Raw genomic sequence first — 15,199 nt, 5'->3', positions numbered from 1 at the left:
AATCTAACATGAACAACAGGCAACCCAACTAAGCAGAAGTAAGGGCTGCAGTGTATAGGACCCTATCCCAGGGCCAGGAAACCTCCAGTGAGTTTTTCCCTGGCTAATGCATTGCCAATTTTTAGATCATTCCTCTTTCTCATTCTAAAAATTATTGCTGATGTTACCTGTAGTGATGACCCTGGAAAAATGAGCTACCATTTTGCAAAGCAAAGGAAACAATTCAATGGGTAGAAGTTTGCGTGCTGAATGCTAACATCATGTTGATAAGCTCCAACCCTTACACAGTTGCTGGGCAAAAGTGCAAGGTAAAAGAGCAATATTCTGATACCCACCTTTGCACAGAGAGAGTGTGCCTGCTATAATCCTTCAGTTCAACAGAATTTCGGTTCTTGTCTTTATAGCACGCCTAGCCCTTTACTTCCTTGCACTTAAAAAGTTATACATAGATTAAAAATTAATCTTTACTTTGCATACCAGGAAGTTTCAGCCTCCTGCAGCAAGAGTTACAACGATGCTTTGTGATGAAGTTTCTTATTGCACCTTCTCCTAGGTTTGCTGGTCCAAATACCATCTTTCCAGATCTAAAAGAAATAGTATTAAATCATCAATGAACTCAAAATGCAGCAATTGTCGGGGAGGGAGATGATGATGCTTTCTATTTTTTAAATCAGAGATGTTAGCCCTTTGTATAAAGACAATCAAAGATTAGTGTACATCACAAGTTTCTTAGCTCTGGGACAAGAAAACTGCCAATTCTGGTAAGTATTAGTAGCCTGCATATACCCCCCACTACTTTTTCTTCCTGCTACATCTCAGAGATGTTCTAAAGGGAGACAGGACAGACCCAGAAGTTCCTACCAAAACGCTCAAAGAAAATTTGACCACAGTGACATTCAGGCAACATACGCCAGAATCTGAGTGACTCTGTTGCAGCCACCGTTCATTCTCATCAAGCAAATGGTTTGGTTCCGGTTTTGACAGTAGGCACCTGGGAACAAACCAGAACTAGCAAGGACTTACTTTTACCTTATTTAAGAACAGGAAGCCAAAAGCAAGCAGAGCCCTAGTCACATCAGTATGCAGCACAGAAAAAAAAAACAAAGTACACTGCTGACAAGCAAGGCTTTAAAATTTATTGGCTTCTTCCTATGCTCATTTCCATGTGTCTGCACTCAGGCCAATTCAGCAACGTTACTAGGGGATCCATTTGTGGAAGTGTATTGCATATTCCGAATGAAGCTGACACAATTACAAACAGAAGCAAGCTATATCCACACATGTATTAGAAGTACCACATAATTATAACAGATTCTTAATGTAGTCTGAAAGATCAGTGTTCATTAATTTTAATATTGCTCCACCATTATTCTCAAGAATTTAATTGACATTCTAGACATCACAGAACACAGCACACAAGAAACACTTCCAAAGAAACTTTATGAATGCTAGTATTTTATTTTAATGATATGCAGAGTGGAAACAACACATTTTAAAATCTGAAATCAATTACAGCTCTGAGAAGCTATAGAAGAAGATTTTAACTCTCTCAAATCTATCTCTACTCCACACTAACAAAATATATTCTCTCTAAAGAAAGCAGTTTTCAAATATGACACTCTCCCCTTTCACACAGGAGAAAAGCAATGATTAGCCAAAACTACTATAGAAAGCTTAGCATCTATCAAATTTCTGGCAGACACTGAAGACTATCTGTCTCCTGGATCATCTGAAGGACACATCTAATCAGCCTTTACTGCAAATTAGTACATCAAACGAGGCAAGAAGTGATATACTATTTAAGTGCCATATATACACTTTAAATGACATGATGCTATATAGCCATTTCTATCCCTTGGCATAATCTGGTAAAATGCCAGTAAGAATACAACATACTTAAGTATTTGCTTGGGCAGGCATAGGAAATTGAGAAGACTTCACTAACTCCAAGGCTACAGAACCACTCTGATACTTCCTCTGATCTAACTGTTATTCCATGCAAAGTGCAGCAAATAGCACAAGACAGACTGATAATTTTCTCACACTGTTGTGAGATAAATAGGGATACTGTCTGCAACACACGTGAAGTAATCTTTCCTCTCTACCCAGCACTGGCAATGGTTCAAGAGGAATACTTCATTTGAATTTGGAAAATTATTTCAAGAAATAAGGGGATAGATTGGGAAAATAACAAGAATGACCAACAGTCTAGAAATCATGACATACATGAAAAAATTAGGGGGTAGTGTAAAAAGAAAAAAAAAGAAATTGAAGGAGAAGATGGCGACTATCATTGAGCTTGTTGAAATTTTTTTCTCTATGTTGACAGTAGACAGAACCAGAAATAAATGTTTCAAGAAGGAAATCAGGAAAAATCTTTCAGACAGTAATGATAGCAAACTATTGAAAACAGATGCTCTGGGAATTTTTTAAGGTCATCCTTGGAAGACCTTAAGACTTGTCTGTACAAGACCTGTAAAACCGGGAACGACCTGGTGCAGAAGAACCAGCTGAACTCTTTGGGTCCCTTCTAACCCTATTCAAGGTCTGGTTGGTTATTCAAGGTCTGATTTGGTCCAAGGAGAGAAAAATACTGCACCCAGCTTTCCTATTTCCCAAGCAGGTGTGTCCTGGTTTCAGCTGGGATAGAGTTAATTTTCTTCCTAGTAGCTGGTACAGTGCTGTGTTTTGGATTTAGTATGAGAATGATGTTGATAACACACTGATGGTTTAGTTGTTGCTAAGTGGTGCTTACACCAGTCAAGGACTTTTCAGCTTCCCATGCTCTGCCGGGTGCACAAGAAGCTGGGAGGGGGCACAGCGAGGACAGCTGACCCAAACTGACCAAAGGGCTATTCCAGACCATATGGTGTCATGCTCAGTACAGAAACTGGGGGGAGTTGGCTGGGGGGCAGCGATCGCTGCTTGGGGATGGGCTGGGCATCAGTTGGCAGGTGGTGAGCAGTTGCATCGCTTGGTTTTTTTCCTGGGTTTTGTTCCTCTCTCTCTCTCTTCTTGTATTCCTTTTCATTGCAATTTTTTTTTTCCCAGTTATTAAACTGTTCTTATCTCAGCCCACAAGTTTCCTTACTTTTGCTCTTCTGATTCTCTCCCCCATCCCAGCAGGGGGGGAGGGTGAGCAAGCGGCTGTGTGGTGCTTAGTTGCCAAGTGAAGCTAAACCATGACAAGGTGCATTAATGTGAGCTAATGGGCTTAAAAAACCAAAACATGTTCCTCCTTTTGTGCAGAACCTTACCTAATAGTTACGGTCCATAAATGCCTACCAGATCATACCAGAGTGGTCCTGGCCAGCAGGCAGGTAACGCAGACTGTGCTGTTGCAAAGAGCGCTCCTTATAGTCCAGAGCTACAAATGCTCAAAGCAGACAATAAGACATTTGCAGGCCTTTACTGATGGAAGGTAAAGGACTGTGGGGGAGCTTCATGGCAAGTAGCACCTTTCCAGGGAGGTGCCCAAGTAATTTATTCAGTAGTGTTTGTAGATTTAGCTTCCAGTCCCCCTTTTCAGTTGTGCAGGTTTCTGCAGTAGAGGTTCAGTTCATGCAGATGTTTTTTCTACTGGCAGCAAATCAACTGTAAATTGTTTGGCTGGAAGTGCACAGCTTGGTAAATATTCAATAGATTTGTTCTTCAAAACACATGCTAATGAGTAGCTTCAGAGAACGTGGTCTCCACTCGTTACTAAACCCTTCAGCCCACCACTATCTGCTTGAGAGCTTTCAAAAGGGAAAGTAAGAGACCTAGCACCTCTGACTCCTCCTTTTCACATGTTTGTAATGAGATTTTTGACTGCCAGCGCCTTTTTTCTCACCTCTCTCAGCAGGCCTAATGCATCAGTTCTTTCCAATTTGAAACTCAGCCCACTATTTTCCTCATCTCTGAATCTGCTCTACAGACACTCTGCACCTACTGTCTGTGAAAGCTTTACCGGCGTGGACTTTGTTGTGCATTTGGCAAGTAGTACAGACTAACAACAGCATCCAGAGTACTGCTTATGAGGCAATTCTTCCCAACGTTTGGGCGGTACAGGGGTCTCCAGGGACTGCACTGTGTCACGACCTCGCTCCTGTGCCTTGATTACTTCTGCTTTTAAAGGAAATCTTTGTGAACGTTATTTTTGCGTGATAAAATGCGTCATTTTATCACTGCATACAACCTATGCAGTGCACATGGCCAGATCTTCAATTGATGTTAAATACCCATAAACTTACACCGATTTACATCAGCTCAGGACCTGTCTGAGATGTCACAGTATGAGGCATGCTTTCCAAACAGATCTGTTATTTTTGTCGTGGTACTGTATATAAAACCAAGACACAATGCACTACCACAGAGCTAGAGGTCACATTTTGCCATTACAAAGTCCATTTCAAGACAGCATGCAGGATGCATGAAAGAAAAGACTCATTACAAGATAATGACATGAGCCACTAAATCAATGGATTTAAGGACGCAAAACATAAATAATTTAACTATAAGTAGTGCTAAAATTTGAATCAGCCCTGTCAGTCAGATGCCATCTATTTTCTCTCGGGCTTGTAAGAGAACATAAGCTCAAAGCAACTTTTGAGGCAGCGCACAGGTTTTGATTAAATATCTCACCTACAAATGAAAACTTAAACCAGCTCTTGCTACTGCCAGAAATGTTTCTCTTGTGAGCAAATGAAGATTAGAGCAAAGACAGTGCTTTTGCATTGTTATTGTTATTACTATTTTAGAAAGTGTTTCTTAGAATTGGGTATCTGCTAGCTGCTCACAGAATCCATCCACGGTCTCATTGCCTTATTCCTTTAGATCCCTGAATCAAAACAATATAGTTTCACAACTTGCTGTTCTGAAGATTTCCCTGAACATAAGAAAATCAAGCTGGTTTTGATTAATTAATCAACACTTGCTCTTTAACTAGGACTTGACTGTTTTGCAGATGATAAAAACAAAACAACAAAAAGTTCTGAAAATGAGATCTGTGTGATCAAATTTTAGTAAGCATGACAAAATTATTTAATAACAAAAATAATCCAGAAGGACACTAATAAACATAAGCTTCAAGACAATGTAGAAAAACATTATTTTTATTTTAAAGAGGATAAGCTGAGTTGCCATGTGAAGTACTGTGGTCAATGACTGGCCACATTCTTCACTAATAACTACTACAGTTTATGCTACCACTGGTATAAAAAATCCACTTGAACAGTAGAAAACCATACTTTAATACATCTATAGCAATACCTTAAAAACATTTGCTAAAATCTAATGAACAACTACATGATTGACCTCTCTGCCTCTATCCTAAGCTATCCTTTTGTCACGGTCCTATGACCTACTTAGGGCAAAGACTTTTGTCATGGTGAGGTCCTCAGCATATTTTGATGTTGCTTCCAAAATAAATATTATATGGCCAATACACCTACATTCATAATTAAACATTCATATAACATTAATACAGTCATTTATTACTAATCTTATTAATGAAATATTAATAATGGTTCCAGAACTAAGAACCTGTTTCCAAAATTAACTTGTTCTGAGTTCTAGGGAAGTCATCTGATATTTCTATAGTTAATTGCCCTTTTTATTAAATCAGACTATTCATATTTATATCTTCCTTCCTTCCAACCATGAGGCACCCCTTCAATCAGATGACATGAGCTGAGCAGAGGGAGCCAAGCTGAGCACGAGACAGTGGAGGGGCAGGGATGCCAGGGCACAGCTGGGGAGATTGTGGGTTTAGGAAGACCACCCAGAGAAGAGGACCCTGCAGGACAGCAACCATCAACACCGCTGCTTCTCCTCTCGCTACAGCAAATACCAGTGAGGAGCAAGGTCGCAGGATGGGAGAATGGCCATGGTTCTGATTCTGAAATGTGATGCATGAAGGCAGACTGCGACTTCTGTGTAGTCTCTCTAGTTTTTGTAACTTTTCACACATGATTTACCATCTCTGTATCACAGCTCTGAGATTGTAACATGCAGTATGCTTAAATGCACCACTAGGACCTATCGGAAAGATCAGAGATCCAGAGGCCCTCTCCTCATCCTCTTAAGCCATTGTGGTCCCATATACTCCATGAAACAGTGCTCCACCAGGTAGGGGAAAACAGACTGTCACATTTAAGTTACTGATGACCTCCTTCAGTGCAAATTTGTGAAGAGACTTACAGGGTCTTCCGTCTCCCATTCCTGCTCTCCCTGCATAGCCCTGAAAACTCCTGTGCTCCCAGCACAGCAACACTGACTCTCCCCACCTTTCATACACTGCTCACCACATGCTGGGAGCTGGGACACTTACAGCCCCCAAGTCCACAGTCCTCCAAAAAACAGTGGAGGGCGTAGTCTCTCCATTGCCATCATACCTTCATTTAACCCAAACACCATGTGAAAAATAACTAAATCTCTCACACAAAACACAAAACCCATCCTAAATATACAGACTGTTGACAGAACATCTGAAGTGAATGATAATTTCATCAGAAAGAAACCTACTTTTTGTCTTCAGGTTTAATCACAGACGGATCTGTAAGGTTTTCCCCAACACCTACAACAAAATCAACAGCGTGTGTTACAAAGGAAGGTAGTAATGATTTCATAATCTGTCACTTAACAAAAATGCAATTATCCATTTTCTCTGTAGATCATAAAGTGTCATAGTTAAAGTGGTCATGAGTTAAAAAGAAAATGCTATGAGTGTAAAAATCTGTTAAGTATTGGCAAACAAAGAGTTCTTATTACAGTCCTGACTTCAGCTGCTTTGAGGTTTATTTACATGTAGACGGAAGGCTTATGCAAATGCACTAAATATTATGCTGAAGCTCAACTAAGTAAAATGTGACCAGCCATAAAACTGCTATTTAAGCTGGAGTAAAGGGATTAATCAGATGTGGATCTTACTGATATCAATAGATCTACTCTCAGATATACGTTCTCTTCAAGGTAACAAACACAACAAGTCACAACTTAGTGATTCGCAAATGCTTGGGTCTGTTATCCCTGTTTTCTTCTGGGTGGCCATGGAAGCATATTAAATAATTTCATTATGATACGTGAATGCTGATACAGTTTTTGCAGTTTTCCCCAAACTGATGACATACTACCATTTTACCAAAAACCTCTTTTCTTATATCTGAGGAAATAGGTGTGCTTTTACACTAATGAAAAAAGTCTATGATCATATGATATGCAATTATTTTTATTTCAATAGGCCACTGATGGTAAATATATATTCTGCAATGAACATCAGTAAAGGTTATGGAAATAACATATTGTGACTGAAATACTCCCAAATTGCAATACTCTTCAATGAAGGTCATTTCAGTTGATGTAAATTAGACAAAATGTGGTGTGTATGTAAGCGGAGATGGCCCTGGTATTCTATAGTAAATGGTAATAGAGATTAATCCTATTAGAACTAAGGGGAGCAGCCCTTGTACTTTTCCTAAACTCCAGATTAGAGAACTACAAGATAAACATGAGGCCAAAACTAGAGCAGATTTCAGTTTGTTTGAGATGGAAGCTGAAGCTCCAGTCTTGATGAGATTTACATAGATGTTTAAATTCTCCATGTTTGAGCCAACACAGTTGGTCTGGAACTGTCAAGAGTTGTATAATAAACCCAAGCAAACTTCAGACAAATTCTAGTAGGCTATGGTGAAGACACACTTACTCTTTCTGTATTTTTTTTCATGTGCAGCTAAAACCACATGAAGGGAAGGATGGAATTATAGGTTTATTTTGCATAATAAGCATGTCTTTTTGTAATTCACAGCTTCTGGATGCTGTAAAATGTAAATATGTTAAGTCTCTGTCTACCCATACACATTTCCCTTGACAGAAATGACAAACAATAGTGTTTATACTGTTTGATGGGTGCTGTTCATCTTCTGAACATTGTCAACTGTTTTATCTCTTTAAAATATGCCATGTTCCCACTTATACATGTACAGTAAAGTGATCACATGCTCTTTGAAGGAGTCACCCGACTTTGTGAATAGCATTCAGGCTTGCAGCTTATGTAAACTGCTTACAGATTTATTAATATGAAAATAAAAAATACAGATAGCAGTTCGCACTCTTCTGACAGATATACACATACATTAAGTGTGCATATATACATAGGTATGCTTGAATCTCTGTATTATTTATATATCTTAATAAAAATACCTTAACTGTGGAGTGTTTTTTTGCAGCTGGCTGAAATGCTCCTGCACACTTTATCTACCCGCTCTTTTGCCCATTCAGCCTAGACATATTTGAAGCCAAATTATTTTCCCATTACACCTACATTAATCCGGAGTGTTTCTGCGGATACTCATTTAGCAGTGCCGCACAACAGATATCCAGGGGTTTCTTAAGCTTTGCCAGTATGTAAATGAGAACAGAATTAGGCCCATTCCTCAGTATTACATTCTCTTTTGAGAGAATTGCTTTTCATTGGGTTTCAAATAGTGATCCCATGCTAGCAGTCACCTTGCAAATCCAGGACAAGGAGCTCCCCACGTGTGTACACGTAGGTCCAGTGAGAGAAGGCCAGCATCAGCTCTTCCAGCAAGCTGCTGGGAGTAATCTCGTCTCCATTGTTGTTGTTGTATTTCCGAAACTCGCCAGTCATGTACTTCTCAATGGTCAGCCATTGGTTCGCTGAATGGCAGTAGATGAGGAAAACTTCCAGGAACCTGTAGATATAAATGCTGTCTATCAGCAGCTGGCAGGGTAATGAACACCCTCACAGTCAGCGCACAGCATGATGAAAAGCAAATATACCAAAGAAGACACACCTTCCCTAGCTGGAGCGTTTTGAACAGCAGGAGGTACCAAATGGTAGCCAGCACAAAGGCTTTCTTGATTTGATAACTCTCAAAACAAAGCACTTGATCAGAACGCATAGTTTATGGACAAACAACATAATTTGCTTTACTCCAGCCCACTGTAAATGAGCTAAATCAAATTGTCTTATGTTAATGGTATAAAAGGCAATTCTTACTTAAGTCTAATGAACAACATTATGAAGAAGCTTATTTTGCCATCACATGTAGCTATAAAGACAAAGTTCAAAGCTGCCTACCTTTCCTCTTAAAAAGTTGATTAACTGTCCTTAGACTGTCTAAGCAGCAGCTATGTCAACCCACTATGGAAAAGAAGGCTGCACTAGACCTGGGAGACAGCAGAGAAGAGAAACCTTTGGCACCTAATACTTAAAGACAGTGATTTTACCTTGGTGTATAGGGAATAGTATGAGGCTTCACTTGATTGAAGGTATAGATTAACTTCTGGGCAGCCCTTTGCTGTTGGATCTCCTGAAGAAAATAATGTTATAAACATTACTTTCATTTTCATCAATAAAGGTGCCATGAATTTGTCAAAACAAACAAACAAACAAACAAACACCTGGTTGTATACTGTTTACAAATGCGAGATATATCTTCCTCAAAACCTTTTTTTCCTTTCCAAAAGATAACGTTAAACCACATGTCAACCAAGCTGAAGACATTCACATGTAAGCAGTACAACATTTAAGACACATGAGGTTAGACCAGTCAGTGTGCCTTCAGGTCTGAACTCACCCTCAGGCAGAGATGTAACACTGTGCCATCATGAAAGATCTTTTGCCAAGTCTGAACCACCTCTGGCAGAAAAGACTTCACAATAAACACTTGTCCCAACTTTAATACATCATTCTCAGACCAAGTACAAATGACCTTCATGGCCCTCCGCAGACCCCCATCCATCTCCTCCCGTGACAAGACTTGGATCATTGCAGCCATACCACGCTGGGACCAGGAGGACATGCTTTTATCAAGGTTCATTGGTGAACTTTCTTCTAGCCGATAGACCGTCACTTCCTCTCCAGCTTAAATAAAAGGAAGTTTTGTTAGCAGAAGTCAGGCATTGCAGAAACAGGAGAGAACTGCATTTTGATTTGGTATCTTAAAATAACATACCACTTTACATACCTTTGTAAGCCACACTTCAAAAGAGAGCTTTTTTATCATTACTGTTCATCTGTGTGAAAACTTCCCCAGCCTCAATTTGCACTACTTATGACATACATTCTGCTTAAGATCTACCGTGATAACGTAAGTGGTCCAGAAAGCTTGTATTCAGCCTCTAAACAGAAATTAATTTAAGACCTCCTGCACACTTCCACACAAGCAAAGCTCATTGATATTCTGGTCTATATAAATCAAACTCATTTGCCACAGCTTTTTAAGTACCTAAAGATGGTTGAGCTTTAAAACTACGTATTTTTACAGGGTTACTATTTTATCTCCAGTGTATGAACTTTAAATACCCTGAGTGTGGCTCCCTCTGCATATGCACTTATGTGGAAGGGGAATTTTTACTAAGACTTGCTTTAAGTTAATCAAGATCCATGGAACACTCACAGTATTTTCCTTGTAATTGTGCTTAACAAAAAAACAAACAAACAAACAAAACCAAAAAAAACCCACAACAAATAAACAAGGCAAACAAACATGCAAAGCTTGTAATAGTTATTGACTACAAAATTAAAGGGCTGGAGAGTGCCACCTTTTGACACAGACAGACAGCTGAGTTGTTTCAAAAGTGGTGACTTGGCCATGATGAGCCAGGGAAATTAAATTGAAAAGGACATTACTTTCCTTGGAGAAAGGAATCCTAGGAGAACGAGCTAAAGCAAATTAAGAGGAAGTTTACAGTTTTGGTGTTTTAAACTAAGATTCGTCTTTCTCCTAGAAATTCCAATGTTATTTGTACTGCCCAAAATTTCAGATGTTCTGCTCCTGCTAATAACATTTTTCTGAACGCAGAACAAACCTGGTGAGCTTTAACTCAGTTGCACTCTGTTTCCGTATATAGTTGTAATAGCATTCCTCTCTTGCAGCCTAAGCAAGACACCTTTCTGCTGCCATCATTTGTAAACTAGCAGAAAAGTGGACTGATTTTTTTAAACCTGGCTTTCCTTCTTGCAACTCATAGTATTTGCAATGTTAATTAATAAGAAACAGGTTTTCACTGGCAAGTGTGATGAGGTAACTACATCTGCAAAACGGCAGAGAATGGCATAAGGAAGGACAAACTGGATTCAGATTAGTAGATGTCTTCCCCGCTCCCGAGCCTACCATCACCAGTTAGCACAAATGTAGATGCTGTCGAATACCACAATTTGCACACATTTTAATTTAAAATAAAGCAACGGAAAAGCCAGTGTCTTACATAAAAGACAGACACTTGAATAAAGATACTATAACTAGACACATTTTTTAATCTTACATTAATTCTTCATTTTATTATCTTTTGACAATTTAATACCTAGAAAGGTGTCTCCTGGGAGCTTCAAAGATTAGAATGTTCAATATGCTCATAGCTATATTAATTATCTGCAGCAATCTGGTCCCAAGAAATCCTATGATGCTGCAAGTATCAGCAATTAGTTGCTGTGAGACAAAATATTCTACCCATTGAAGAGAAGGCACCTAGATCTCAAGCGTCTAGAAGCAGAGCTTCTGCTGCCGTAAGCCAATACTGCACACTAATTTCAGAACTCTCCCAAACAATTTATGTATTATTCTCTACCAGTCTTCAGTTACAGCACAGTTCTTTTTTCCTTGCTACACTACAAGTCTTCTGTACCAGGTACAGGAGTAGTGCCCATTAACCAATACCTGGTTTTCCTCTGGATTGGATATCCTATACCTATATCTACATGTGTGTGCATGTGAGAGAGAGAGAAACAGAGAGATAATGCAGGTATTAAGGTTAAGGGGAACATTTTTGCTGTCTTCAGCTATCCTAATGATAGGTATAGAGAAGACAGAGTTAGACTCATCTCTGAGGTTGACAGTAATCACATGAATGCCAATAGATACAAGCTACAGCAAGGGAAATCCCAACAAATACTGGGAAAAATACTAGGTTCACAGTGAAGTCAGTCAAACACTGGAAGAGGTTGTCCAGCAAAGCTGAGGAATTTGCATTTACAGACGTATTCAAAATGCAACTGGACAGTCCCTCAGCAATGTGATCTGAATTGGCCGCAAAGGGAGTTGGACCAGACGACCTCCAAAAGTCCCTGTATGACTACAATTCTATCCTGCTTCATCTCTTTTAGAAAAGAAGAATTGCTGAAATTAATTCAAGTAAATTTCTCCAACACAGTCTTTAAAAAGATAATGCACTGACTATTTATAAAGCAAAAAACATAACCAGGAAGTTGGTACTCACCAAAGAGCTGGATTGGTGTAAATGGTATGGTCTGAGCAAGTCTCATTAAGTTGTTTCTTTCAACAGCTGCAAACAACATAGATTTCACTACTATACTGAATAAACAACAAGCTGGCTGAGTTTCAAAAACGTCTGGTGGCACTTTACTGTAGAGTACAAAGCCAAGGAGGCTGCAGTGTGATCCTGTGTTAGATCTGATCACCATTCTACCCAGCTAGCAACTCCCCTTTACATGCCCATGGTATCTCAGAAGCATCAGCTGCCACTCTTTCCCCTGTTCATTGATTCCCTTCTTCCAAGGAAAAAGCTCTCTGGGATAAGCCCCTTGCACCCTGGCGAAGAACTGCTTCTGCTAACTCTTCATCCTCCTCTTGCCACCAAGGGCTGCCACTGCTTCATCCTCCTGCCAGCTCCAGTGCAGCAATGTTCACACTGTGCCAGTGAGATGCACTGGCCCCCGCTGCCCTCACTGCCGGTCTCTGTCAGGCTCAGATGCACCTGGGGATTTGGCAAGGCATCACAGGAAAATCCAAGCTTGCCCTGCACAGAGCATTGTTTCTTCACCTGGGCTCCTCGCCAAACAACATCAGTAACATTATTATATCTCCCTAACTGGCAGCTTCTTTCTCAGGCAAACACCTTCAAAACTTCAGACCACCAACTAAATATTTACGGATTTGTCCTCACAATGACTCAGTTATCAGGAAGGGGGAGAGAGGTGTGAAGTAAGCCGCAAAGAGGGTAAGAGTAGAACAAGGAGGCAACTCAGATGCTACGGTGCTGACTGCCTAATTTCCCTATTCAATGGCTGAAGACAAAACTAGCATCCAAAGCAGAGAGTGAACAACAGCAGAGATATGTTTCTCTGCAGAGCAACCAAAAAGCCCTGATGGCAGACTCTTCCAGACCTTGGACACTGTCTGTCCTTCCTTTTAAGATTATTTCTCTGAGCAGAAATTAATTAGAGATTACTTTGCCCAGAAGAAGAGAGCAAAGGGGACCCATGACATGCCAACCTATGAGTTAGGGTCCTTATTTGAGAAGATCTGCATTTCAGACTCCACTTCAAGGCTTGTTTATATATTCCGAATTCAACAGGCATTGGTTAACATGCCTGAATAGTTTTGGAGCATGGGGTGAAAATCAAGGTGCTCCCTTGATGCCTCACTAGGAACATGCTCTAGTGACAAAATTAGCGCATAGCAGGGACAAGGATGTGAACAGAGGAGCTGCCAGACCTGTGCCATCTGTCAGACCCTGCCAGCACCAACTCTAGAGCCACCAGAAGCAATGTGAAGCGGACTCGTACCAGCTGCTGAACTTGGGTCAAAACTCAAGTTCTTTTGGACATGCAGAGAGGCAGAACTGCATTTGCTCACACAACGTGGTAGCAAAAATAATGCATAAGCAGTATATGGTGCAGGATTTTAGTATCAAACTTCTGGGCTTAGCTGGCTAAATTCTATCCCGATCTTCCTGAGGAAAGAAAACCTACACTGGAAACCTCTCAAGACCTTTGTCAACTCATAATCAAAACCACTCTCATCTGTGCTAAAAAGTCCTACCTAATCTCAAATAGCATGCCTGACGAGAGCCAAATTAATCACTGCAACAATGCCACAATGTCAGAGAAATTACTCCTCTATATCGACTACAAACCAGGAGGTGTTATTCCCAGTGAAAATCGCATAGTTTTTTGAACTTTAGGAGACTAGTGCTTCTGGTTTACCCTAGGCTTCCCTTTAAAGGAGGCCAAGTCCTACAGGCAACAGAGACATCTACTGGCAAGCTCTCCACAGTTCTCCGGGAAAAACTTAAATCCAAGCCTTGTGGGAAAATCTGTGCGTATTCACTTCAGGAAAAGACAGGACTGCAGGCAATTAGCATCCAAATGATTTATTCCCTGCCAGATTTCCAGCAGTTCATAGGTATATAAACACAGATTAAGTAGTACAGGACCAATTAACTGAAGAAACCAATTCCAGAAAGTACAAAGGAGTATGTGGGAGGTGTGAGGGGAAGTGACAGCTATAAACAAATGAGTGCCTCTTCTGCCCCCCCAGGAATCGGAGCTCTATTCACTGTTTCCACTGATATTTTGAAAGTGATTATCTACATTCTGCTCTGGATTTACCAGAAATACCCGGAATGGAGCAATTAGCAGCAAGAAAATAATTCATAATTTCCTCACTGGAGTGTTAGGCATGAATTAATACAGAACCTTCTTAGCACTGGGCAATTGTGCAGCTCCTCAAAGTGAAAATCACAGAGGATGACAAGGAAAGAACTACTGTTCTTTTTAATTTGTTAAATTACTCAGCTATCATTCTGGTGCCTCCTGCTTACCTGAGTAGTGATGATGCAGATCTTGAGATGTTTTCAAGCAGGCGAAGACATCTGAAATAATGTTTAAAGGATCATTACGTTAATTATCATAGCAGAGATAAATGCATGATTTCTGAATTTCTTCCATCCCAGAGTTTGTCATTAAACAGATTAATCAGAATTACTGTCTCAGCATTCTGAAGAGAAGAACTACTAATAGGCTTTAACTACGTTACAATGTACAGTATATTGGCAGATTTCAGTCATCAACGTAATATAGCCAGATGACTTATTTATTCAGGGAAATGGTGGGAAACTTGTGATATTAACCTCAAGGACATGTAGCTTCTCTAAGCCAATTACACCTCTGGGATATTAAAAGCACTTTGCTGTCCATCATGCTTCACAGCCTCCCAAAGGCATGATTTTTCCAACTCCATCCTCAGTCATTAAGCATTCCATTAACTATACTATTACAGCAAAGTTATAATAATACTGTCCCATTAACCCACAACATCTAAAATGCTGTTAAAATATAAACAGACAAACAGTTTCTGTGGTTACATATTTAACAGGCATAGCCAGATCAAATTTGGTCCAAAAATCTTTGTTTACAAAAAGTCTTTTTAATAAAACCAAGATTAATGAGCATGTT

General features: G+C 39.9%; 1 protein-coding gene across 1 annotated transcript in view; it reads right to left on the bottom strand.

Annotated features, from left to right (window-relative positions):
• Window positions 1-15,199, bottom strand: part of TRPM6 (transient receptor potential cation channel subfamily M member 6) — an 86,875-nt gene that overhangs the window by 653 nt on the left and 71,023 nt on the right. The window contains exons 32-38 of the mRNA XM_075488622.1: window positions 14,566-14,646; window positions 12,220-12,285; window positions 9,579-9,865; window positions 9,229-9,311; window positions 8,485-8,690; window positions 6,505-6,556; window positions 478-584 (exon numbers count right to left, since the gene is read on the bottom strand). Coding sequence (XP_075344737.1) covers window positions 478-584; window positions 6,505-6,556; window positions 8,485-8,690; window positions 9,229-9,311; window positions 9,579-9,865; window positions 12,220-12,285; window positions 14,566-14,646 — 882 coding nt within the window. The remainder of the gene's footprint in view (window positions 1-477; window positions 585-6,504; window positions 6,557-8,484; window positions 8,691-9,228; window positions 9,312-9,578; window positions 9,866-12,219; window positions 12,286-14,565; window positions 14,647-15,199) is intronic.

This window comes from Mycteria americana, chromosome Z, assembly GCF_035582795.1.
Source record: "Mycteria americana isolate JAX WOST 10 ecotype Jacksonville Zoo and Gardens chromosome Z, USCA_MyAme_1.0, whole genome shotgun sequence".
Classification (NCBI taxonomy): domain Eukaryota; kingdom Metazoa; phylum Chordata; class Aves; order Ciconiiformes; family Ciconiidae; genus Mycteria; species Mycteria americana.
This window is presented reverse-complemented; position numbering and strand designations above follow the sequence as displayed.